Genomic DNA, 24,565 nt, shown 5'->3' on the forward strand with positions numbered 1-24,565 from the left:
TATAAAATCACTCGAAAAATGAACTTTTTAATTGGACCTCGTAGACCTACCTTCATTTGTACATATCGACTCAGAATCACCAGCTGAGCAAATGTCTGTGTGTTTGGCTGTATGTAGACATGTGTACCAAATCAATGTCACTGGAATATCTCGTCACAGGCTCAACCGATTTTGGCCGGAATGGATTTAATCGATCCGTCTTAACGTCCCCTAAGTTGCTATTTAAATTCATGCAGTTTTATCATGTATTTAAAAAGTTATGGTCAAAAAACTGTTTCATATTAAATTAAAATTATGGTAAAAAGGGTGGTTTTTTCATGAAACCCTCACATGTTATATATTTTTAGAAAGCATATGAGAAGACCTTTTAGGTGGAGTAAGAATTTTCAAGATCTGACTTACCTATCTTAAATTACAAGCAGTTTAAAAAATGGTCTGAATTCACATAACCTCAACTGGTCGGGTCTGATCGCCACGAAAAAGCCGTGTAGAGGGATGCCATTTTCCTCAAAGGCCGTGTCTGTATAATCTTGACAAAAAGTCTGTAGGTAGTCTGTTTTTTTACTCATCACTTATTTTTATTAGGGGAGATCCATAAACATGTGGACACTTTAGGGGGGTTGGAATCACTATAAATGAGAGGAAGGCACCAACCACCTAAAGGTGGATTAAGTAACGTTTTTTTTGTTAGAGTGACAAAAAGTGAAATCAAAAATCACCAAAAAAATTTTACCGTGTTTAATTTTTTTCCTTACCTACAACTTTGCCGAAGACACCAAATCGATCTAAGAATTCCTTCAAAACATACAGATTTTTTTAGTTTCATATATCATTTTTGTATGGACAGCTGCCAAATATGTATAGAAAATTAAATGGACAAACTAATGATGCAAAATGGCTACTTTGGGCATACCGAAGGCACCAAAAAAGTTTCAGCCGTGTTAAAAAATACAAAAAAATGAATTATTGAAATCTCAGAGAATTGCTACTAAGAGAAAACTGTTGCATAGTTATTTTGACATAAAAAGTTGGGAATGTTAGTTTAAATCACGGCCAAAGTTGACTGTAGAAAATTCATTTTTTTTTTCAAAACATTTGCCAAATCACATAAAATCACCATCCAAACATTCCAATGCTTTCTGAAGATTCATGGTTGATTTAAAAATGGATTTTGTGAGAATTTTTATGGTCGCTCTTCTAAAGAATGGGTAAGGTCTTTTTAGAGATTTTTTTTTTCTTCTTGGTAATTGTAATTTGTTTGGCAAACAACTGACAATATCTCAGTAACTATCCGTTCGCTTGCCAATGTGAAAAAAACTCTTGTGGAATATTCTTACCTTTTTCACCAAAATATTTTCTACAAAATAATGCCTGCAAAATAAAATAAAAATTTTGGACCAATTCAGAAGATGTGCTTGGTTTTCTAACTTGAAAAAAAGTTGAATAAAAATTTTAGAAAGTTTTTTTCTGTTCTCGCTTAATCGAATGAAATTTATGAAATTTATTTCATCCAATTGATTGTATTGAATTTATTTGTAGTTGTAAGTATCTCCAAAATCTGCATTCTGTCATTAGTTAAGCAAATTGTATTCTGATAAGTACAACAAATTAAAATGAATTGAATCATGTATTTGTGTATTGCCATATTTTAATATTTGTTCTACCCATCAATTTCGAAAATTTCCTCAATTTGATTGATATCTCTGTATCCGAGGATGTGCAGCTCGTAGTTATCTTGCTTGGCGTACTGAAACGAAATGTACATCACACAGAACAGGCCATACGAGGCCAGATAAACGATAAACAGCACGCGATCTAGAACTTTGCTGAACGCCTCCCAGGTGACCGTGTGGTGTTCCGAGTCGGTTGCAGGTTTTTGCTCAACTTCCGATTTCTGTAACAAAAAACAAAATTGAACATGAAGTTTAAATATTACGTGAATATGACTCACCTTATACTCAACGTTCATGTAGTCCCCGGCCAGGAACAGTTCGCCTACTTTGTTCTTCATGGCAGTGCCTGTTAACAGCGTGACCAAAGTAGGCGGTGCACGGTTCAGCTTCTTGACCCACGTTCCGATTGCGGTGTGGATCAGCAGCAAACACGTGATTATCATCGAGTTGCGGAAGAAGAGCACTGAAAAGAATGTTGAATGAGTTGAATTGATATAATAGATTTATGTTTCTTTACATAGTCCAGGAACGGTGTCTCCACTCTTGGGCACCGTCCACTTGAGCAGTGCCATAAACTGGAAGTGACAAAAAATAGAAACGGCCATCAGAACCTTCCTTTCCAGGCAATCCGTACTGACCCACGTGATGAAGAGGTTCAAGCAGAGCAACACTGAAACAAATCAACACGTTAAAAGAATTGCTCATTCACCACACTTAAAAAAAAACTCCAGATAATCACTTAAAATGGGCGTAAACAGTGCCGCCAGATGGAAGCTGGAGTGGCGCTCGATGACGTAGTCGTACACCAGCGTCGGGTAGGTGACGTTATCCTTGCCGGCGAACGTCTGCTTGGACACCTTGCTGGACACGATGCGCCACTGGGTGTTGGCGTTGGTCTGATGGGACCACAGATAGCTGACCCGCGAGTGAAAGTCCACCTCGTCCGAGTGCTCCATCCAGGAGCCGTAGTACAGCCGGCACTGCTGCGAGTCCAGCGGCCAGCGGGTGTAGTCGGCCTCGCACCGCGCCGTAAAATCGCAGGCCGGCACGCACGTAACCTGGCCATCGTTGAAGGTCAGGCAGCGCGGGTTGGTGCAGCTCATCTCGGTGTCCGGTTTGTAGTAGCTGAAGGAGACATACAATAATAATGATAAAAATTAAACAAATCATTCAACTAGGGGCAGGGGGGGGGGGGGGGGCAGAATGGCCCGCCTAAGTAAAATGTGCCAAAACCCATAGAAAAACATACAAATTTATGAATTCAGTTTAGTAGGCTTATGCTTTGGGATGTACCCTTCAATGTTGTTTACTTGGTTGATGATTTTTTTTAGCTTAAACCTATTTTTTATGCAATTTAAAAAAAATGTTTTTCGACTACTTTTTCAGGGTGCGGGGCAGAATGGACCATCCTGCGGGGCAGAATGGGCCACCTTAGAAAACAAGCCATTTTGTCTAATAAAACGTTGAAGGGAGATAATAAATGCCTTAAGGTACCTTTGTAACAAAGTTTCCATGAAGTTAGACCACTTTTATGAAAATAATCACTCGCCAAAACAATCATTTTTGAAAATAGTTTTAATATGTTGAAATAAGACACTATTTTTACAAATAAGCATCAAAACAACTAAAAAATCAACTAATGTTGCATTAAACGTGATTTGTGAACCTACCAGGAGCGACATAATCCATTTAACCAAAATTTCATAACTTTTGATTGTTTTTATAAGGCAGGAAAAGGGTGGTCCATTCTGCCCCCAAGTGGATTTTAATTTAACACTTCCACCACCAAGCCTCTAAATGATTTGAAGGTTCCGTTGTTGTTTGATTACCTTCGTAATAGCTCCTGGTAACATTTTAAACATTGAACAAACTTTTTCAAACAATCTAACTTTTCAGAAAGCTTATTTAAAAAAAATAAACAACATTTGCGTGGTTTTGTCAATAAATTTACATTTTTGCTCATAATTCGAAAAATACAATGAATTCAAACGTCGTTTTCGGTGTGGTGATGTTATTTGACGTCCTTTATAAGACCCTTGCCTTACAGTTGGTCTAAATCCATTCTAAAGCCCAAAACCAAGGGTGGCCCATTCTGCCCCCATGGTCCATTCTGCCCCCTGCCCCTATACATATTGATAAACATAGGCTGTTGCAAATACTTTTCAAAGTTTTGATTACGAAAATAATCATTTTTGAAATTTATCGTTTTCTATATGTTTTTGATGACAAAAATGCAAACTTGTGAGCTATGGCTCAAGCAGGTCAAAACAATGTGACCGTGTTGCCAATTTGTGGAAAAAACATAATTTTAGAAAACTTAAAAAAGGTAAAAAAAACTTTATATTTAACACCAAATTTTCTGATCATATCGTGCACCGTCAAAAATCTTATCTTATGACCAAGCTTGACTATCTCTGTTTTTTTTTTTTTCGAAAAGATCAAAAAAATGCTAAAAAATTGCAGTTTCGTGGACAATTGTAAAATTTTAGTACAGCTTCTGAAATAAAAACAAACAAGATAAATCAAGAGTTTTTTTAAACGTCCTATAACGTGGACTACGTACGTGTATAGGACCCCTAACAAATATGATAAAATAAAATGAAAAAGAGATATGAAGTTTCAACTACATCACCAAAATATTGTGGAATTTTTGAGTGACGATAACTCAGCAACGATGCGTCCGATTTTCGATGTCAAAAAATGATACAGGGGTAAAATTTCCCAATCTTTCAATTGAAAGTAATTAATTTAAAAGTTCTGAATTCAAGTCAGCCCTATCTTTTGATGTGGTCAAAAAAATGTTAAGGTTTGACTTGCATTGACAAACTATTAATGCAAAATTTCTTTTTTGATCATAGAACAAGTTTGTAATGAGTTTCATCCAAATAAAAAAATTAAATTAAATCACGACAAATTTTGCTTTTTCTTGGGAGAATTGCACAAAGGCTCCTCTTATTATGAACGCTTATGAATTAAAGCACTTTTAGCAGAGTCGAAAAGTTAAAACGCCTTATTGGAAAAGATTTTCAATGTTTTGATTTATTTTTTAAGTACAATACAATAACAAAAAAACAACAAAAAGTAGCTCTACACAGAAAAAAAAATGTAAAATTACACGACACTGAATTGATGTTTCTCATTTAAATAACCTTAATTTAAAAGTGACATTCATCGTAAAGTGTTAAATCACATTTAAAGAGGGTTCATGTAAACTGAAATTAAACGTAAAGCGTGTATCTCATGTAAACGATTTTGAATTTGTTGCTTTTTGCCAAAATTTGAATTATGAAAAGCATGTAAATTATAATTCATCGTAAATGTTGCCCCATGTAAAAGTGAAAGAAACACAAATTTCAATTGAAACCTTAGCTGTTGTTATTGACAGTTCATTATTATTTACGGTTGGTGGGGAACGGTGCTGGAGTGTTTTGAAGAGAAATGGCCAGTTTGGCTAGAAAAATAAAGGTTGTTAGTGATAATTTTGTATACGAATTAGTAAAAAAGAACACTCAATTATGATTGTTAATGGATTTGTTTTGAAAAGATGAAAAAGATGCCAAGAATCGCCAAACAAAGCACTTTTTTTGTAGAAGTTGGACATTCATTTAGATGTTTTGCTGTAAACAAAACTTGAATGGCCTTCCGGAGGTTGTCAACAACGGTAGCAATGCAAATGCAAGAGTTGTTTTCATCGTGCCGGTCCGAGCTCATAAAAATCAAAACATTCTTGCTGGAAGCTGATTCTTCCGAAGCAATCTGATGTTTATGGGCGGAATTCCAATGAAATGGAATGAAACATCAATGCTTCCGGCTGAATCGCAGCGGGATGAACGAGTAAGTAAATTTTAGATCTGATTAATACTTACAAAATAATTTTAGTTTCTGCAGCTGCTGACACTGTCCCTGAGAGCAGGTGCCGTCTCAGTTTCCTTGACTATCAGCTGCTTCTTGCTGCGGTGGCCGCGAACTCCGTCAGCATCCTTTTCCGGATTTCTTCGTCGGCGGATGCACGAACGGTACGGGCAAGTTTGTCCGAGGCAACGGCGCCACCCTCAGCTTTAGCCATCGAAACATCCGGACCGGGTGGCTGATATTTTTGCACGATCGTGACGGATGGAGTTGCTGCGGGTAATTTTGCCTCAGTTCACATCCGTATCAGATTCTGGTCTCATTCCTACCGGTAAGAATATTTCGCGGTATTATGGTCATCCTGGCACAGGTGGTCGAATTTGGTGATAAATACTCACGAATTAGAATTTTCATATTTATTTTCAAATGTACAGGATTCACTCTCAGTTGCCTGTCACTGACTTTAATATGACAGAACACAGAACGTACACAACGGACGGAACACAGAAACAGAACGTTAAAAATGTCGGAGTACAATGCACGGTAATCTTTAAATGCTTAAAAGTTAATCAACGCAACTCCGACAAGCTAAATAACCCAATTTGGTAAGTCAACGATGATATTCTATAATGAGTACTATTTTTTTAGGAAACTATTGAAAAGTTGCACAACATCATGCAGAGTGTTGCAGAATTGTACAATGCTAATGCAAATTTCTACACTAAGCAGTAAATTTTTTCACCCTGTTTTTTGAGAAGTATTTTTGGTCAGACTATCGTAGCATTGATGAGAGTTAGGTACTTTCAATTGGGTCCTAAAATGAAGCCTAGATTGCTGATATTATTGTTTACAGCGATAAAGCTTATTTTTATGAGTACAATGACCCTTTGTACGACCACAAAGAGTTTAAAATTGATTTTTAAATCAATTTTGAAAAATTAACCTCGCGATCCTTCTTGACAGAAAAGCTCCTACTTGACAGCTCGTTCCAAGGGGACCATAGTTGATCCATCGAAAAGATGTTGTCTTGTCAGAAAAAAAAATTTGCATTAAAATGAAAAAAAGTGATCAGAAATGGTTTTTAATCGTGTTTTTTACCGTTTTACATAAAAATTGACATAGGGCTTTAGTACCCAATTGGTCCTAAAAATATGCATAAATTTGAGATACTATTGTTCACAGCGATAAAACTTATTTTTCTAAGTATAATGTCCCTTTGTACGACCGCAAAGGATTTAAAATTGATTTTAACCCAATTTAAAAAAAAATAACTACGCGGCCCTTCTTGACAGAAAAGTTCCTACTTGACAGCTCATTCCAAGGAGACCATAGTCCATAGTTTATGTCGCCCCCCTTCAAAATTGGCCTAAATAATCAGGGGGCAAAAGAAATAAAAAAAAACTTCAAAATTTTAATGAAAATTTAAGTTTAATCAACTGAAAACCAGTTCAAATGCATTTTCTTGCGTTTATAATCATATTTAGCATGTTTGAACTACTTTTAAAACAAAAAGATTCTTTCACGTAAAAAAAAAATCGTCGATGCCTCGATATTTTGAAAACTAATGATTGTTAAGCAACTGACCGCGAGTAAAATGTATTTTTTGCAATTCCGTCGTGAAACTACTTAGGGGAACTATACCCTTTGTCAGCCTATTTCTATTATCGGCCTATCAGCACTTTGCTCATGAATTAGAGCTTTCATAAAGTGTTTTTGACTGGTCCAAAGTAATAAATAGCTCAAATAAAAGTGAGCAAACAACTCTCCATTGTTGATACACTTGAAAAAGTTGATTTAATAGCAGAAAACGGCAAAAGTGATGAGAATTGGTCGAACGGCTTAGAGTGATTAAAATGGGTATATTTCCCCTACTTTCCCTGTCATTCTTGGATGACGAAATAGCCTACTTTTCTGTACCAAAAATAACAGAATTGAATAGCAACACTTTTCAAAATAAATGCTGAAAAGTTCTACTTGTCAGCACTGAAATGGGTGCTGAAAAGTTAAACTTTTCAGCACTTTTTAAAAAAGAAACACTTTTCAACATTTTTTGATTTAAACAATTTATTGACAAAATACATGAAAATCTGACTCCAATTTTTATATATAATAAAAAAAATTGAAAACCATTTCTGATCATTTTTTTAATGTAAAACAATGACAAGACAACATTTTTCTGATGGATTAACTATCATGCGACCGCGTGCTCCGTTTGTTTGTCAACAAAGCTGCAGCTGGATGGTGAGACGAAGTGAGGGGGGAAGAGATTTTGACATTTTTATGCCCGCATCTGGACCGCCGCCTATTTCGTCGGTCGTTGAGCCGCCGGTCGTTTCCATTGACCGAGTCCAGCTAGGAACTGATCTTACAATACACCGCGGTAGTTCGGCGGGTTTAAAGTCCTGTCAGTTGAAGCAAAGGAAAAACGTGATATTTACCCAAAATTGAGTAGATGAGAAAAAACACCAACTCCGACAGAATCCAGAAAGCCAGTCTACTATTTGAACAGGTCATTGATTTATAAATGTCAAAAATGATATTAAAAACAAACGTCAAATTTTACAGCCAGGAAAAAAATCTTAACATGCAGTAAATAAGTAGCTTAGTGTGTCTAAGACAGTTTTTTTTTTACTAGAAATCTAACTTTATCAATGTTATCAGGTACGTAGCCGGTATGAGAAGTTGAAACTTCCTGAATATTACAGTTTTATTTATCTTGTTTTCATTTCTAGGTGAAACGGTAAACCTAACTCTGAAACCGTAACCACTCCCTGTTCGCCACGGTCAGCAAAAAGTGCATGAACTGCGAGGATTTAAGGTCAGATTAACCTGGACGCTAATTCGAATCGAGACTGCCCTGCACCAGCATAAGATCTCCTGGCCGGAGGAATCGACCATCCACATCACCAGCAGCCCCACGATCTATTTGCAGGGTTGCCACGATTTGAGCTCGCGAATCGCCAACCTGTACGACGCCGACCCGCGGACGCTGTTCCCCCAGCCGGCGAGCATCTTCAACCGGGGCTCGTTTAAGTCGGCCAAACCGGAGCAACGCGAATCGATTTTCCCGCTGACCTCGTCGAGCGGTTCCGTCTGCCAGGGGACGCTGATATGAACGAAGATGTCTCGAGTGCAAGGACTTCCGCGACTCGACCGTCTACCGCGGGGACGACAAGCGGGCGGACGCCAACGACTAGGTCGTGTACGCGTCGACCGAGGAGGTCACTCAGCAGCAGCAGCAGAAGCATCTTTTCAACCTCCATCATCTTAAGCGCTGTCGTCATCGTCAGCTTTGAGCAGCTACAACGGTGCGGGAGCACCGCCGGTTCCGGTCAAGCCAGACTACTTTGAGGGACGAAGGGTTGCCGAAATATTAAAGGACCTCGGTAGAGTGATGAAGTACGTCTCCAGTCATGTGATGACGTTTCTGTATGCCTGTTTTTACGTGTGAGTATCTAAAATGCTTTTGTTTTCATTTTTCCTAATCAAAATCTCTGTGATAAGCTTATATTCCCGTTTAGTGGTTTAGAAACCAACAATATAATACCAAAACTGTTTATTTCTGAAAAACTAAATTTAATTCCTTATTTTGATCGTGATTTGCGGATTGCATTGTGATAAATTTGTTGATAAGATATTAAGAACACACACTTAGATGAAAATTAAAATTCTAAAGCTTAAAATCTCCGATAATACAAAAATTAAACCAAGCTCCACCGAATCTAGATTCCGATACAATAATTAAACGCTTGTTCTTCATAAGACCAAATGTATTGTTTTCTAAACAATAATTCACAAAAGCGTTTGAAATTTACATCGGATTTTGGATTCAGTGGAGCCAAAAAATTTTTTGCTTTGGGTAAATTTACGTTATTTTCATCGGAAATTTACACGATTTCGATAAATTTTCTCAAGGCACATTTACATCGGATGAAATGTATATTTACAATGAATGTATTGTAAATTCGCATCATTAATGACGTGCACTTTTGGTACATCATAAATGATGTAAATTTACCGAATTTTTTTTTTCTGTGTATTTCAAAGTTACTGAAAGAAAAAAGTTAAATAATATTTACGTTTGAAAAATTTACAAATCGAAGGAAAATGCATTTGAAGCATTGTGCAAAATGCATTTGTCTAACCAATTTTATCTGTAATTTTTGAAATCGTTTTGTTTTTTTTTTCTTCAAAAACGAGCAATTTTACAAGAAATTCTGAAGTAGATTTTATTTGTGTATTTTTTATCTGATCAAATATTTTTCAAAGTTTATGTAACCCCCTTCAAAATTGGTCCGAAAAATCAAGGGGCATTTTTTTTTTCAAAAAACATCAAAATTTCAATGTAAATAGAAGTCTAATCAACTGAGAACAATCTAAAATGCCTCTTTCTGCATTGGTAATCATATTCAGCATGATTGGGATAGTTTAAACATATTTTTAACTTTGAACTTGAACTCGTAAAGATAAAATTTTCGTCAATACTTTGAAATACTAAAAACTTAACTTATCTTGTTTTATGTTTTTCTTGTTTTATTTTTAGTATTTTAATTTGCATTTATCTTGTTTACACAGAAAAAAATATTCCTGTAGATTTACATTATTTATCATGTACCAAAAGGTATCATGATAAATGATGTATATTTACATTAGGTTCATTGGAAATTTACACTAGATTCATTGGAAATTTACATTAGTTTTGAAAATTTACATTAGTTTTGGAATTTACATTACTTTTGGAATTTACATTAGTTCAAATCAACTAATTCTGATTGGCCAATGGGAATAAGAAGCTCGACTTGGATTGCAGTAGGAAAGGGGTGTGGCCTATGTTCTATTTTAAAAAGGTTGAAGCGGGCAGCAAAAGGAAAATCTGATTTTAAAAAGATGTTTCACAGGTAGGGGACGCTTTCTCGTCGACGGCCAAGTGGAATAATGCTGGACTGGAATCGAACGGACGACGGGTAGGATGTTCGGTGTTACTGCTGCTACCCGCTGCCGACTGAGCCATCTTCGCATTTTATAAACGAGCGGCTAAAGCATCAACTTGTTCAGGTCGAGGCTCAGGCAGTGGGCAAGCGAAATATGAGAGCGATAGAAAGAGAACCAAATATAACTATTTTTAGTTCGGGTAGTTTTGAAGTCAACGTTTGGCAGAAATACATTGGATATATGATTTACATTAAATAGGAATTTACAGGAAGCCGAACACGGGTAGAAATCCATCAGATTTGAGTTTCCATGCTCAACGTTTCCTTTCTATTCATGATTTACATTAGATTTAGATTTACATTGGAGTAATTTCCATGACTTTTTACTCTTTACATCATATTTCAACATTACATTGAGTGAGTTTACATAAGAAACAGTAATTACGTGCTGTGTAAATTTACATATTTTTTTGGTTTTATCCCTTATTCCCGAATCCCACTTTCCCGAATCCCATATCCCCGAAAATCATTTCCCCGAAAATTCCACATTCCCGAAAATCATTTCCCCGAAAGTGCCATTTCCCCGAAAATCATATTCCCGAAATTTCCACATCCCCGAAAATCATTTTCCCGAAAATTCCATATCCCCGAATGTCATTTACCTGAATGGCCATTTTACCGAACTGTCGTTTTCCTGAATTTACATATACCCGAATGGATATTTCCCCGAAAGTTCCATTTTCCCGAATGATATTAACTTAGATATAAACTAAATTGTTTTTAGGGATATTTTTACAAAAGTATGACCTTAATATTAAATTCTCCTACGTGTGTTTTTAAATATGAAAAAAAGAAAAAACAAATAACCGTAGAAGGCCATTCATAAACCACGCGGAAACTTCAAGAAAGCGGGGTTTTGAGATCATCCACGTTCAATAAAAAAGATTTTTTTTTGTATGGGCAATTTTCAGCAAAGAACAATTTTCCAAAACAGTATCCAGGTGGTAAGGATTGCAAAGCAACGATATCTTTAAGCGACGACTCGAAACACAGGAATCAGTTTGTTCTAGATTTTGTTTAACTTTTTAGTGAAATCTAAATAGTTGATTATTGAATTACAAAATGCATATTTTTAAATATTTCATCACCGCCATTTTGGGTTTAAAATTACTAAATCACTTTAAAGTAGTTTAGGGGTTATTACCAGAAGTGAACTTTTGACAAGGCCTTTGGATATCCGAGTCTGGACTGTATTTTGATTTTCAACTAAATGCAAAAAAAGCGAAATGATCAATGTATCAAATCGACGCTGTCGTGCTATCTTGTCGTTTGTCGCTTTTTGACGTTCCGAGAAAAACGCGTGTTAGTGTTTGACCTTAAATAAACGAAAAATAGAGCACGCTATGTAAACAATAACAATCACGTTTTATTTTGTTGACCATTCTGTGCATTGTCCTGAAATTTGTTTGAATTTGGTTGGTGAGGTCCCGAGTTATAATTACAATCGTTCACGGTAGGCGGGCATGTACGTGTGTCAAACGCATTCTGATCTGAAACCTCTTTGGCCAGTTGTCTCACTTACAGCAATTTTCAGAATGTATCAAGTTAGCTCGAGACAAAATTTTTCGGTTTTTATTGAATATCTCAGAATTGAAATCGAGTTTTGGGCATTGTGAGCTGCACAAAATGGCTTTCTTAATTCAATTTGACCCAAAATCGACGTATGACAAATTAGCTCGACTGCGACGCAGAAAAATAGGCAAATGAATTAAGCGGCACGCAGCTATTTAGATTTGTTCATTAGAAATGTACTCTGCTCAAGATGTTCTCCTTCTCTACATCATTTGTCATAGTCGGAGTTTTTGTTGGATTCGGCGGAGTCAGTTCTTTTTGAAAGGCAGTTGGAGTAACTAAATCTCAGAATCCGGAATTCGAATCCTTTAATTCCACAGACTTGGAAAATATTCAAAATTTAAGTGAAGCTGGAATAAAACGCTCGTAAAAATCTCGGAATTTTTTGAACGTTCAATTGTGGACATGATACTTCATTGATCGCTACTTCCCCGAACCCGGTCAGGCGGGTATGCCCGTTGTCCAGAACCGCGCGCGCGGTTCTGGGCAACGGGCATACCCGCCTGACCGGGTTCGGGGAAGTGGCGTTCGGGGAAATGGCCGTTCGGGGATATGGTCATTCGGGAAAATGATTTTCGGGGATGTGGAAAATTAGGGGAAGTGGCCATTCGGGAAAATGGTTTTTAGGGGAAGTCGCCATTCGGGGATGTGGCCATTCGGGGAAATGGATTGTTCGGGGAAATGATTTTCGGGTAAATGACATTTCGGGAAAGTGTCTTTTCGGAGATGTGGCATTCGGGGAAATGTCTTTTCGGGAATGTGGGTTTCGGGGAAATGTCATAGATTCATTTTTTTCTGTGTTTGTTTGTTGTTGGTAGTATTTGGCCTATTCTACCACCTTCTATCATTACATTTTGCCTTTCTAATTTTGTCATGTTTTAAGTCACTTTTGATTTTTTTTGGTTGTTTTCACATTTTCTGCTATAAAATGGCACCATTAGGCGTCATCCATAAAGTATATCACGCTAAAATCGGCCAAAAAATACAGCCAAAGTTGATCCCAGAAAAAATATTTTTTTCATATTGGCAAAGTCACATAAAACAAGTCAAACATCCAACCCACAAAATTTAAAAAAAATTAAAGGTTCTTCTTTTCATTGTTTTTTAAAGATCAAAAATTTGTTAAAAAATGAATTTTTGGAGATTTTTTTTAGATCGAGTCTGGCTTCGGTTGTAGAGGGTCTAAATCAGACGTGCATCGGCACTCAATAGCACTTCACCACATTATGAGATGATGGCCTTCGCAAACCGGCAGAGTGAATCTTTGCTCACTGTGCAACAAAACAAGCTTTAGTTCGATGGTTATAATAATTGTTTTTCACTATGCAATTTGGATTACCAACAAATTAATAGTGATTTGAATAACACAAAAATTTCAAGTGCTAAATGTGCTATTTAGCACTCAAATAGCACTTCATCGCCAAAACTACCGAATAAGTGAAGATAAACTGCCCATAATTGAAAATTCGGCTATTATGCCAAATCAAGTATTCCGAGAAAAACGCCTTTTTGTGTTTGTCACTAAATCTTCGCCACGGCAAGTTCAAAGGGGAGTGGGAATTTGCCGTTTGGTTTTTCGCATCGGCAGCCAAAACTAAAAACTATTTTAATGAAATTCATGTTTTAGCAGATGCGTTGGAGCATCCTCTACAACCTGGTGCTAATATCTCGATTTTACAAAAAGTGGATATTAGCCGTTTTTTCAATGGTGGGCAGTAAAGGTTTCCGTCGTTCAGCACCTCACAGTGCAATGAAAAAAAAACATATTTTATGTACAAAACAAATTGATTTGGTACCTTTTCCAAGCCATGGCCTTGGAAAAACTGTCAAGTGCTATGGAGTGCCGATGCACGTCTGGTCTAAATGCCTGCTTTGGTGAATAAATTTGTATGGAAACTTGTATGAAAAAAAATGGCTTCTTTGGTCATAGGGGAAGCCCCCATAAAGCTCACGCCAAAGGGACAAAATGTACAATTGTGGTGAATTTCTCAGCGACACAATATCAATGATTTTTGTAATTTTTTTAAACTATTAGCTGAATACTTGTTAAAAAGGATGGTATTTAAATAAATATATATTATTTTGAATAAATAAAAGTAGTGTTTACTTACGATGAAAAGAGTCGAAAGTCAGGAATCCAAATTTCATCTGTCCGTACTATCAAGCTCGTTATATTCTCATAATCCTTTGCATCCCATTTGAGAAATTCGTCTGTCCAACGCTGCAAAAAAAAAAAACACGTATCAGATCACATTTTTGAGTTTATTATCGAGAAACTCACCATCATCAGAGCCATGTTTATGTTTAGCGTATTATCGTCACTATCCTATAAAAAAAACTCAATTTCATATATTATTTGGCAGGGTATTCAGCTTAAAAATAACTTGCATAATTAAAACTAATCAGCATCGGTGAGATCGAAACGTTCACAGAGAATTTCGTATCCTTAACCGGGCGGTTGTCTCGATTGTAGGAATTACACAATAGTTGCTTTCTAAGTCGACCTTCGGCATGCTCTGGATCGGAATCGCAGTCAGTGGCATCTGTTGAACAAGATCAAAGTATTTTATAATTTTCTCGTTGAAGTTAAAATAAAAATGATTAAATTGACCTGTTACTAGAAAAACAGTTGAGCAGATCGCTAAAATTAGAAGAACCGAAGTTAAATTTTTTTTCGACATTGTGATCACTCATGAAGCTCTTCCGAATTGCAACTGATGCATTTGGTGGGAGTATTGATGTCTGATGGTGAAATTTTGAGCCTGAACCATCTGTTTTCTGTAATTTGTCTGCTACCGATAAGACTTGTTTTCATCCCATGTTTCAACGAAATCATACAAACAGCTTTGCATAATGTAACCTGATGCTGTTGTAATAGTCTGAACACCACTGCATTCCCAACATACCCATTCACACTTAATTTCCATTTTTATTACCATGCCCGGACCTCGCACAACAAGACCAGGTTTTGTCTTTCAAAACACAAACCCTGCCTGGCTGTAGAGCCCACACACAGTTAGAACCACTTGGCGCAAGCATAATTGCTGATGCTTGCGTATAGCCTTTTTCGAACCATATTTCGGTTCATCGACAATTGGCCGGGACGCTGACTCCTGCTGAGCCAGCGCAAGGGTTCAACCCAGTACAAGCCAACTCCAGAAGTCTATACTGTAGCACGTAAGTGTCACCACTCAAATTACATGTGATGCAACAAATTTGACTAGTATAAATACCCGAGTTCAAATAAACAAAAAGGAGTCTTTTCGGCTGGAACATCAAGGCGACTTGTCTACTTTATTTCGAGCTCCGAGCTGGTTACTGCTCCTCGCAGTCTACCACACCTTGGATAGCTCTTAATGCAAAGAAAGTCCCTGCAGGTTTCCCCGCGGTTCTTACGCCTCGCACTGTCGAACGTTTGAGATATTACATGGCGACCGTGACAGCGGCTTCGCGTCAAAGTTTTGACAGCACGCCGTAGTGACCCGAAATGCCACCACACTGGAAAATCTTTCGTGCCGCGTTAGTGCACCGAACAGTGACCGAGCTAAGTGACCAAGTTAGCACAGTTTGATTTGTGAAAGTGTAAAAAAAAAAAAACTGCAAAAACAATGAAAAGTGTTATAGAAAGTGCGCGCAGAAAATGACGAAAAACAATCTAACAAACGATTTACGGAAACTTCAATCAACGCTAAAATCAAAGAAACCAATACAGTTGGACAACAACCAACTAAAAACTAGCAAAAAATGCTGCCAACGGTGAAATAATAATAAATAGTGAAGTACAAAAAATAGTGATGGTGAAGCCAACGCCTATAAAAAAAAAAATTGTGGATTTCCTGAAAAGTAGCAGAATTCTCCCAACCATTACCGGGCATGTACTCATGTCAACAACGAGAGGACTGATGACCCACCATCAGGCCATCCAGGACCAAACCGGTGGAATCATCTTGGCGATCATCTACTAAGACGCGATCGCAACGAGCAACGAGTTGGAATCGAATGAGGTCACCAACAACAGCAGCAGTAGCAGCACCCAGATGCAGCCAGATCAAAAAAAAAAAAAACAAACAACCGTAAAGGGGAGCGCGCTTTTAGCGGACGCATATCCTTACGCGGTGTTTCTACACGGACTCAACATCGGTAATCATCTAGAAGGGGAGCGTCGGTTGTGGGAACGGACGGTTCCAGCACAACCCGAACCGCAGACCCGCAGCAACATCAGTATCGAGACAACAAGTAACAAGAAGTAACAATTGATGAAAATTTTTGAAGCAAATAGTTAGTAATATTTTTTTTTAAATGAAAAATGGCCGACGAATGCCATGGAAGAACTAGATTTAAACATAAAAACCTTGCATAAGATCTTAGAAACCCTTGAAAAAAATCCTTATAGGAAATTTCTAGCACACACACTACTACTCAAAAGGGAAGTAGCACAAAAAAGTTACTCGAACATAGAAAAATATCTTCTTATTAACGAAGAGAAGATCGAATCAAGTAAACTTAATTTTTATATAAAAGCTTCTAGAAACACTTTTCAAAAAATCGAAGACTTTATTACACTTCGATTAAATCAAAAACAAACAAAGCGATTGTCCTTTAAGACAGTCGCAAAAATCATAATTATTTTTTATCGGTCAATCATTGCAATAAGAAGCAAAGAAATGACTTCTGCATTGGATATGATAAAATTGGTCTCCTCCCTTGTCGCTCCTTACGACGGGGAGTCGAGCAAACTTGAGTGCACATTAGATGCACTCAAGACCATTAAACCTCTGGTAACGGAGGCAAATAAAGCAGCTACCCTGCAATCTATTGTGTCCAGATTTTCTGGTAGAGCGCGTCAGTTCGTGCCAGAAATTGACAATGCAACAACTATAGATACAATTATGGCAGCACTGGGTGGGTGCAAAATAAAAACCAGCCCAGAAGCTGCCCTACACAGAAAAAAAAATGTAAAATTACACGACACTGAATTGATGTTTCTCATTTAAATAACCTTAATTTAAAAGTGACATTCATCGTAAAGTGTTAAATCACATTTAAAGAGGGTTCATGTAAACTGAAATTAAACGTAAAGCGTGTATCTCATGTAAACGATTTTGAATTTGTTGCTTTTTGCCAAAATTTGAATTATGAAAAGCATGTAAATTATAATTCATCGTAAATGTTGCCCCATGTAAAAGTGAAAGAAACACAAATTTCAATTGAAACCTTAGCTGTTGTTATTGACAGTTCATTATTATTTACGGTTGGTGGGGAACGGTGCTGGAGTGTTTTGAAGAGAAATGGCCAGTTTGGCTAGAAAAATAAAGGTTGTTAGTGATAATTTTGTATACGAATTAGTAAAAAAGAACACTCAATTATGATTGTTAATGGATTTGTTTTGAAAAGATGAAAAAGATGCCAAGAATCGCCAAACAAAGCACTTTTTTTGTAGAAGTTGGACATTCATTTAGATGTTTTGCTGTAAACAAAACTTGAATGGCCTTCCGGAGGTTGTCAACAACGGTAGCAATGCAAATGCAAGAGTTGTTTTCATCGTGCCGGTCCGAGCTCATAAAAATCAAAACATTCTTGCTGGAAGCTGATTCTTCCGAAGCAATCTGATGTTTATGGGCGGAATTCCAATGAAATGGAATGAAACATCAATGCTTCCGGCTGAATCGCAGCGGGATGAACGAGTAAGTAAATTTTAGATCTGATTAATACTTAAAAATTAATTTTAGTTTCTGCAGCTGCTGACACTGTCCCCTGAGAGCAGGTGCCGTCTCAGTTTCCTTGACTACCAGCTGCTTCTTGCTGCGGTGGCCGCGAACTCCGTCAGCATCCTTTTCCGGGTTTCTTCGTCGGCGGAGGCACGAACGGTACGGGCAAGTTTGTCCGAGGCAACGGCGCCACCCTCAGCTTTAGCCATCGAAACATCCGGACCGGGTGGCTGATATTTTTGCACGATCGTGACGGATGGAGTTGCTGCGGGTAATTTTGCCTCAGTTCACATCCGTATCAGATTCTGGTCTCATTCCTACCGGTAAGAATATTTCGCGGTATTATGGTCATCCTGGCACAGGTGGTCGAATTTGGTGATAAATACTCACGAATTAGAATTTTCATATTTATTTTCAAATGTACAGGATTCACTCTCAGTTGCCTGTCACTGACTTGAATATGACAGAACACAGAACGTACACAACGGACAGAACACAAAAACAGAACGTTCAAAATGTCGGAGTACAATGCACGGTAATTTTTAAATGCTGAAAATTTAATCCACGCAACTCCGACAAGTTAAATAACCCAATTTGGTAAGTCAACGATGATATTCTATAATGAGTACTATTTTTTTAGGAAACTATTGAAAAGTTGCACAACATCATGCAGAGTGTTGCAGAATTGTACAATGCTAATGCAAATTTCTACACTAAGCAGTAAATTTTTTCACCCTGTTTTTTGAGAAGTATTTTTGGTCAGACTATCGTAGCATTGATGAGAGTTAGGTACTTTCAATTGGGTCCTAAAATGAAGCCTAGATTGCTGATATTATTGTTTACAGCGATAAAGCTTATTTTTATGAGTACAATGACCCTTTGTACGACCACAAAGAGTTTAAAATTGATTTTTAAATCAATTTTGAAAAATTAACCTCGCGATCCTTCTTGACAGAAAAGCTCCTACTTGACAGCTCGTTCCAAGGGGACCATAGTTGATCCATCGAAAAGATGTTGTCTTGTCAGAAAAAAAAATTTGCATTAAAATGAAAAAAAGTGATCAGAAATGGTTTTTAATCGTGTTTTTTACCGTTTTACATAAAAATTGACATAGGGCTTTAGTACCCAATTGGTCCTAAAAATATGCATAAATTTGAGATACTATTGTTCACAGCGATAAAACTTATTTTTCTAAGTATAATGTCCATTTGTACGACCGCAAAGGATTTAAAATTGATTTTAACCCAATTTTAAAAAAATAACTACGCGGCCCTTCTTGACAGAAAAGTTTCTACTTGGCAGCTCGTTCCAAGGAGACCATAGTCCATAGTTTATGTCGCCTCCCTTCAAAATTGGCCTGAATAATCAGGGGGTAAAAAAAAATTCAAAAAAAACTTCAAAATTTTAATGAAAATTATAGTTTAATCAACTGAAAACCAGTTCAAATGCATTTTCTTGCGTTTATAATCATATTTAGCATGTTTGAACTACTTTTAAAACAAAAAGATTCTTTCACGTAAAAAAAAAATCGTCGATGCCTCGATATTTTGAAAACTAATGATTGTTAAGCAACTGACCGCGAGTAAAATGTATTTTTTGCAATTCCGTCGTGAAACTACTTAGGGGAACTATACCCTTTGTCAGCCTATTTCTATTATCGGCCTATCAGCACTTTGCTCATGAATTAGAGCTTTCATAAAGTGTTTTTGACTGGTCCAAAGTAATAAATAGCTCAAATAAAAGTGAGCAAACAACTCTCCATTGTTGATACACTTGAAAAAGTTGATTTAATAGCAGAAAACGGCAAAAGTGATGAGAATTGGTCGAACGGCTTAGAGTGATTAAAATGGGTATATTTCCCCTACTTTCCCTGTCATTCTTGGATGACGAAATAGCCTACTTTTCTGTACCAAAAATAACAGAATTGAATAGCAACACTTTTCAAAATAAATGCTGAAAAGTTCTACTTGTCAGCACTGAAATGGGTGCTGAAAAGTTAAACTTTTCAGCACTTTTTAAAAAAGAAACACTTTTCAACATTTTTTGATTTAAACAATTTATTGACAAAATACATGAAAATCTGACTCCAATTTTTATATATAATAAAAAAAATTGAAAACCATTTCTGATCATTTTTTTAATGTAAAACAATGACAAGACAACATTTTTCTGATGGATTAACTATCATGCGACCGCGTGCTCCGTTTGTTTGTCAACAAAGCTGCAGCTGGATGGTGAGACGAAGTGAGGGGGGAAGAGATTTTGACATTTTTATGCCCGCATCTGGACCGCCGCCTATTTCGTCGGTCGTTGAGCCGCCGGTCGTTTCCATTGACCGAGTCCAGCTAGGAACTGATCTTACAATACACCGCGGTAGTTCGGCGGGTTTAAAGTCCTGTCAGTTGAAGCAAAGGAAAAACGTGATATTTACCCAAAATTGAGTAGATGAGAAAAAACACCAACTCCGACAGAATCCAGAAAGCCAGTCTACTATTTGAACAGGTCATTGATTTATAAATGTCAAAACTGATATTAAAAACAAACGTCAAATTTTACAGCCAGGAAAAAAATCTTAACATGCAGTAAATAAGTAGCTTAGTGTGTCTAAGACAGTTTTTTAACTAGAAATCAAACTTTATCAATGTTACCAGGTACGTAGCCGGTATGAGAAGTTGAAACTTCATGAATATTACATTTTTGTTTATGTTGTTTTCATTTCTAGGTGAAACGGTAAATCTAACTCTGAAACCGTAACCACTCCCTTTTTGCCACGGACAGTATAAAGTGCATGAACTGCAGTGCAGGTTAGATTAACCTGGACGCTAATTCGGATCGAGGCTGCCCTGCACCAGCACAAGATCTCTTGGCCGGAGGAATCGACCATCCACATCACCAGCAGCCCCACGATCTATTGGCAGGGTTGCCACGATTTGAGCTCGCGAATCGCCAACCTGTACGACGCCGACCCGCGGACGCTGTTCCCCCAGCCGGCGAGTATCTTCAACCGGGGCTCGTTTAAGTCGGCCAACCGGAGCAACGCGAATTGATTATCCCGCTGACCTCGTCGAGCGGTTCCGTCTGCCAGGGGGCGCTGATATGAACGAAGATGTCTCGAGTGCAAGGACTTCCGCGACTCGACCGTCTACTGCGGGGACGACAAGCGGGCGGACGCCAACGACTAGGTCGTGTACGCGTCGACCGAGGCAGCAGCAGCAGAAGCATCTTCTTCAACCTCCATCATCTTTAGCGCTGTCGTCATCGTCAGCTTTGAGCAGCTACAACGGTGCGGGAGCACCGCCGGTTCCGGTCAAGCCAGACTACTTTGAGGGACGAAGGGTTGCCGAAATATTAAAGGACCTCGGTAGAGTGATGAAGTACGTCTCCAGTCATGTGATGACGTTTCTGTATGCCTGTTTTTACGTGTGAGTATCTAAAATGCTTTTGTTTTCATTTTTCCTAATCAAAATCTCTGTGATAAGCTTATATTCCCGTTTAGTGGTTTAGAAACCAACAAAATAATACCAAAACTGTTTATTTCTGAAAAACTAAATTGAATTCTTTGTTTTGATCGTGATTTGCGGATTGCATTGTGATAAATTATTAAGATATTAAGAACACACACTTAGATGAAAATTAAAATTCTAAAGCTTAAAATCTCCGATAATCCAAAAAAAACCAAGCTCCACCGAATCTAGATTCCGATACAACATTTAAACGCTTTGTTCTTAACAAGACCAAATGTATTGTTTTCTAAACAATAATTCACAAAAGCGTTTGAAATTTACATCGGATTTTGGATTCAGTGGAGCCAAAAAAAATTTTGCTTTGGGTAAATTTACGTTATTTTCATCGGAAATTTACACGATTTCGATAAATTTTCTCAAGGCACATTTACATCGGATGAAATGTATATTTACAATGAATGTATTGTAAATTCGCATCATTAATGACGTGCACTTTTGGTACATCATAAATGATGTAAATTTACCGAATTTTTTTTTTCTGTGTAGTAACATTAAACGCCACTAAACAAACTGGCGATATAAAAACCTTCACTCGGGAAATCGAGAAACACACGTTTGCTCTCGAGCAAGCGTATCGTGATGACGATATGCCCGGTGATACGGCAAATAAATATGCCAGTAAAGCTGGCATAAAGGCACTGGCGAATGGTTTAAAAAATAAAGAAGCGAAAACCATTATAAAAGCCAGTGCCGGAGCTGGAAAAATATTGAAGCTTTCCGATGCAATTAACATTGCATTGGAAGAATCAATTGATACTCCTGCCGAAATACTATTATTCCAACAATCTAAATCAAATAAAAATTACCGCAACAATAATGGTAACAATAATAACACAAACGGTAATAATTACCGTAATCGTAATGGTAACAACCGTTATCATGGCAATTATAACAATAATTATAATAATAATTATAACAATAATAATCGTAACCATAACAATAATAATCGCAATCGTAACAATAACAGAAACAACAATCGAAATAATAACAATAATTATAACAATAACAATAATTATAACAATAACAATAATTATAATAATAGAAATAACAATAATCAGTCAAATAGAGGTAATGGTCATGGGAATAACAGAAACCCTCACCAAATTTTTCAACTAAATACTGATCCCAACAATCAACAAAACGTTCAAACTCAGAACGTTAATAACAACCAAACCGGGTCAAACAGAGAAAACCAACATTTTTTAGACTAGACGCAAAATCCATTTTTTCCGTAAACAATGCCTCAGCGAATTTTGTATTTATCACTGCAGGCATGGCCAACTCAAAATGCAGTTTTATAATTGACACAGGTGCTGATATTTCAATATTTAAAGCCGGTAAATTGAAACCCGAGCAAAAAGTAAATACCGCAAAGCAGTACAATTTAACAGGAGTTACAGATGGATCAATACGTACATTGGCCGAAACTGAAACTCAATTGAAATTTGATAATGGATTGATCGTCAGTCATATGTTCCAAGTCGTCCCTAGCGATTTTCCCATAATAACAGATGGACTCCTAGGACGCGATTTCTTTATTAAATACAAATGTTCAATTAACTATGAAAATTGGTTATTGACATTTAATTTTCAAGAGAACACCGTTGAGGTACCAATTGAGGATAATTTAAATAACTCAATAGTAGTACCGCCCAGGTGCGAAATAATTAGAAGAATTCCACAACTTAGTGTCGATGAGGAAATCCAACGAGGATTATTCTGCGGAAACACAATAATATCCCCTAACACAAGTTGTGTGAAATTAATAAATACAACGAATTCACCAATTTTACTGAAGAAATTTAAACCGAAAATTGAACCATTAAGGAATTTTGAATTATTGATCCTAAACAACCAAAACAGAGTTGAAGACATAATTGAAAAAATAAATTTTGATGAAATTCCAAACTACACACACGACCCTTTAAAACAATTAATCACAAAATTTTCGGATATTTTCTGCTTACCCGACGAAAAACTAACCACAAATAATTTCTATGAACAAAAAATTAACCTCACTGACCCTAGTCCAGTATATATCCCTAATTATAAAACTATACATTCACAAAAAACTGTAATTGAAGAACAGGTCAAAAAAATGATAAATGACAAAATTATTGAACCATCTGTATCGAATTATAATTCACCAATTTTATTGGTGCCCAAAAAATCAAGTGATGGTTCTAAAAAATGGAGACTGGTCGTCGATTTCCGTCAGTTAAATAAAAAAATATTGGCAGATAAATTTCCATTGCCGAGAATAGATACGATTTTAGACCAGCTAGGAAGAGCTAAATATTTTAGCACCCTAGACTTGACATCTGGATTTCACCAGATTCCTTTAGAGGAGGAATGTAGAAAATTTACTGCATTCTCCACGGATACTGGGCACTTCCAATTTTTAAGATTACCGTTTGGTTTGAACATTAGCCCAAATAGTTTTCAAAGGATGATGACCATTGCAATGGCAGGTCTCACTCCTGAAGTAGCTTTTATTTATATTGACGATATTATTGTCATAGGATGCTCAATGAGACATCACATTAAAAATTTAACTACTGTTTTTGAAAGATTGCGACATTACAATTTGAAGCTTAATCCTTCAAAATGTAAATTTTTTAAATCTGAAGTAACTTATCTGGGGCACAAAGTCACAGATAAAGGTATACTCCCAGATGATTCTAAATATGAATCACTGGTTAAATATCCAGTGCCGCAGAATGCTGACGAAGTTCGAAGATTCGTCGCATTTTGTAACTACTATAGAAAATTCGTTGAAAATTTTTCAACAATTGCTCACCCTTTAAACCAGTTATGTAAAAAGAATTGCAAATTTGACTGGTCTGTTCAGTGTCAACTCGCCTTCGACACACTGAAACACAAACTGCTGTCACCAAAAATTTTACAATACCCTGATTTTGCCAAAACTTTTATTCTCACAACGGATGCTTCTAACGTCGGTTGTGGAGCAATTTTATCCCAAATCACTAGTGAAGGCGATCGACCGATAGCCTACGCTAGCAGAACTTTTACACCTGGTGAGAAAAATAAGTCTGTTATTCTCAAAGAACTAACAGCAATCCACTGGGCAATTAACTACTTCAAACCATATCTTTACGGAAATAGGTTTGTAATCAGAACTGATCACAGACCACTTGTACATTTATACGGAATGAAAGACCCAACATCCAAATTGACACAAATGCGTTTGGATTTAGGAGAATTCAATTTCGATGTAATATATATAG

General features: G+C 36.9%; 1 protein-coding gene and 1 long non-coding RNA gene across 2 annotated transcripts; one reads left to right on the forward strand and one right to left on the reverse strand.

Moving 5' to 3' along the window:
- Positions 1 to 1,574: 1,574 nt before the first annotated feature.
- On the reverse strand, positions 1,575 to 14,801 carry LOC120418307 (neuronal acetylcholine receptor subunit alpha-2-like). Its single transcript, XM_052708320.1, has 8 exons — positions 14,697 to 14,801; positions 14,474 to 14,628; positions 14,367 to 14,411; positions 14,197 to 14,306; positions 2,413 to 2,798; positions 2,191 to 2,343; positions 1,952 to 2,136; positions 1,575 to 1,894 (listed from the first exon to the last, which is right to left on the reverse strand). The coding sequence occupies exons 1-8, from the start codon at positions 14,764 to 14,766 to the stop codon at positions 1,661 to 1,663; spliced, it is 1,338 nt and encodes a 445-aa protein (XP_052564280.1). The 5' UTR covers positions 14,767 to 14,801; the 3' UTR covers positions 1,575 to 1,660.
- Positions 14,802 to 20,186: 5,385 nt separating this feature from the next.
- On the forward strand, positions 20,187 to 20,974 carry LOC128092994 (uncharacterized). The gene is made up of 2 exons (XR_008212157.1): positions 20,187 to 20,444; positions 20,516 to 20,974. It is a non-coding gene; the product is annotated as an uncharacterized LOC128092994 (long non-coding RNA).
- The last annotated feature ends 3,591 nt before the right edge of the window (positions 20,975 to 24,565 follow it).

This window comes from Culex pipiens, chromosome 2, assembly GCF_016801865.2.
Source record: "Culex pipiens pallens isolate TS chromosome 2, TS_CPP_V2, whole genome shotgun sequence".
Taxonomy (NCBI): Eukaryota; Metazoa; Arthropoda; class Insecta; order Diptera; family Culicidae; genus Culex; species Culex pipiens.

What these genes read in the sequence shown, in the direction of transcription:
- LOC120418307 (XM_052708320.1), bottom strand. Translation starts at nt 14,766, where the DNA reads ATGTCGAAAAAAAATTTAACTTCGGTTCTTCTAATTTTAGCGATCTGC. An exon ending in TGCTGATTAGTTTTAATTAT is followed by an intron (nt 14,412 to 14,473) that starts GCAAGTTATTTT and finishes TTTTTTTTATAG; the next exon opens with GATAGTGACGATAATACGCT. An exon ending in ACATGAACGTTGAGTATAAG is followed by an intron (nt 1,895 to 1,951) that starts GTGAGTCATATT and finishes TTTTTGTTACAG; the next exon opens with AAATCGGAAGTTGAGCAAAA.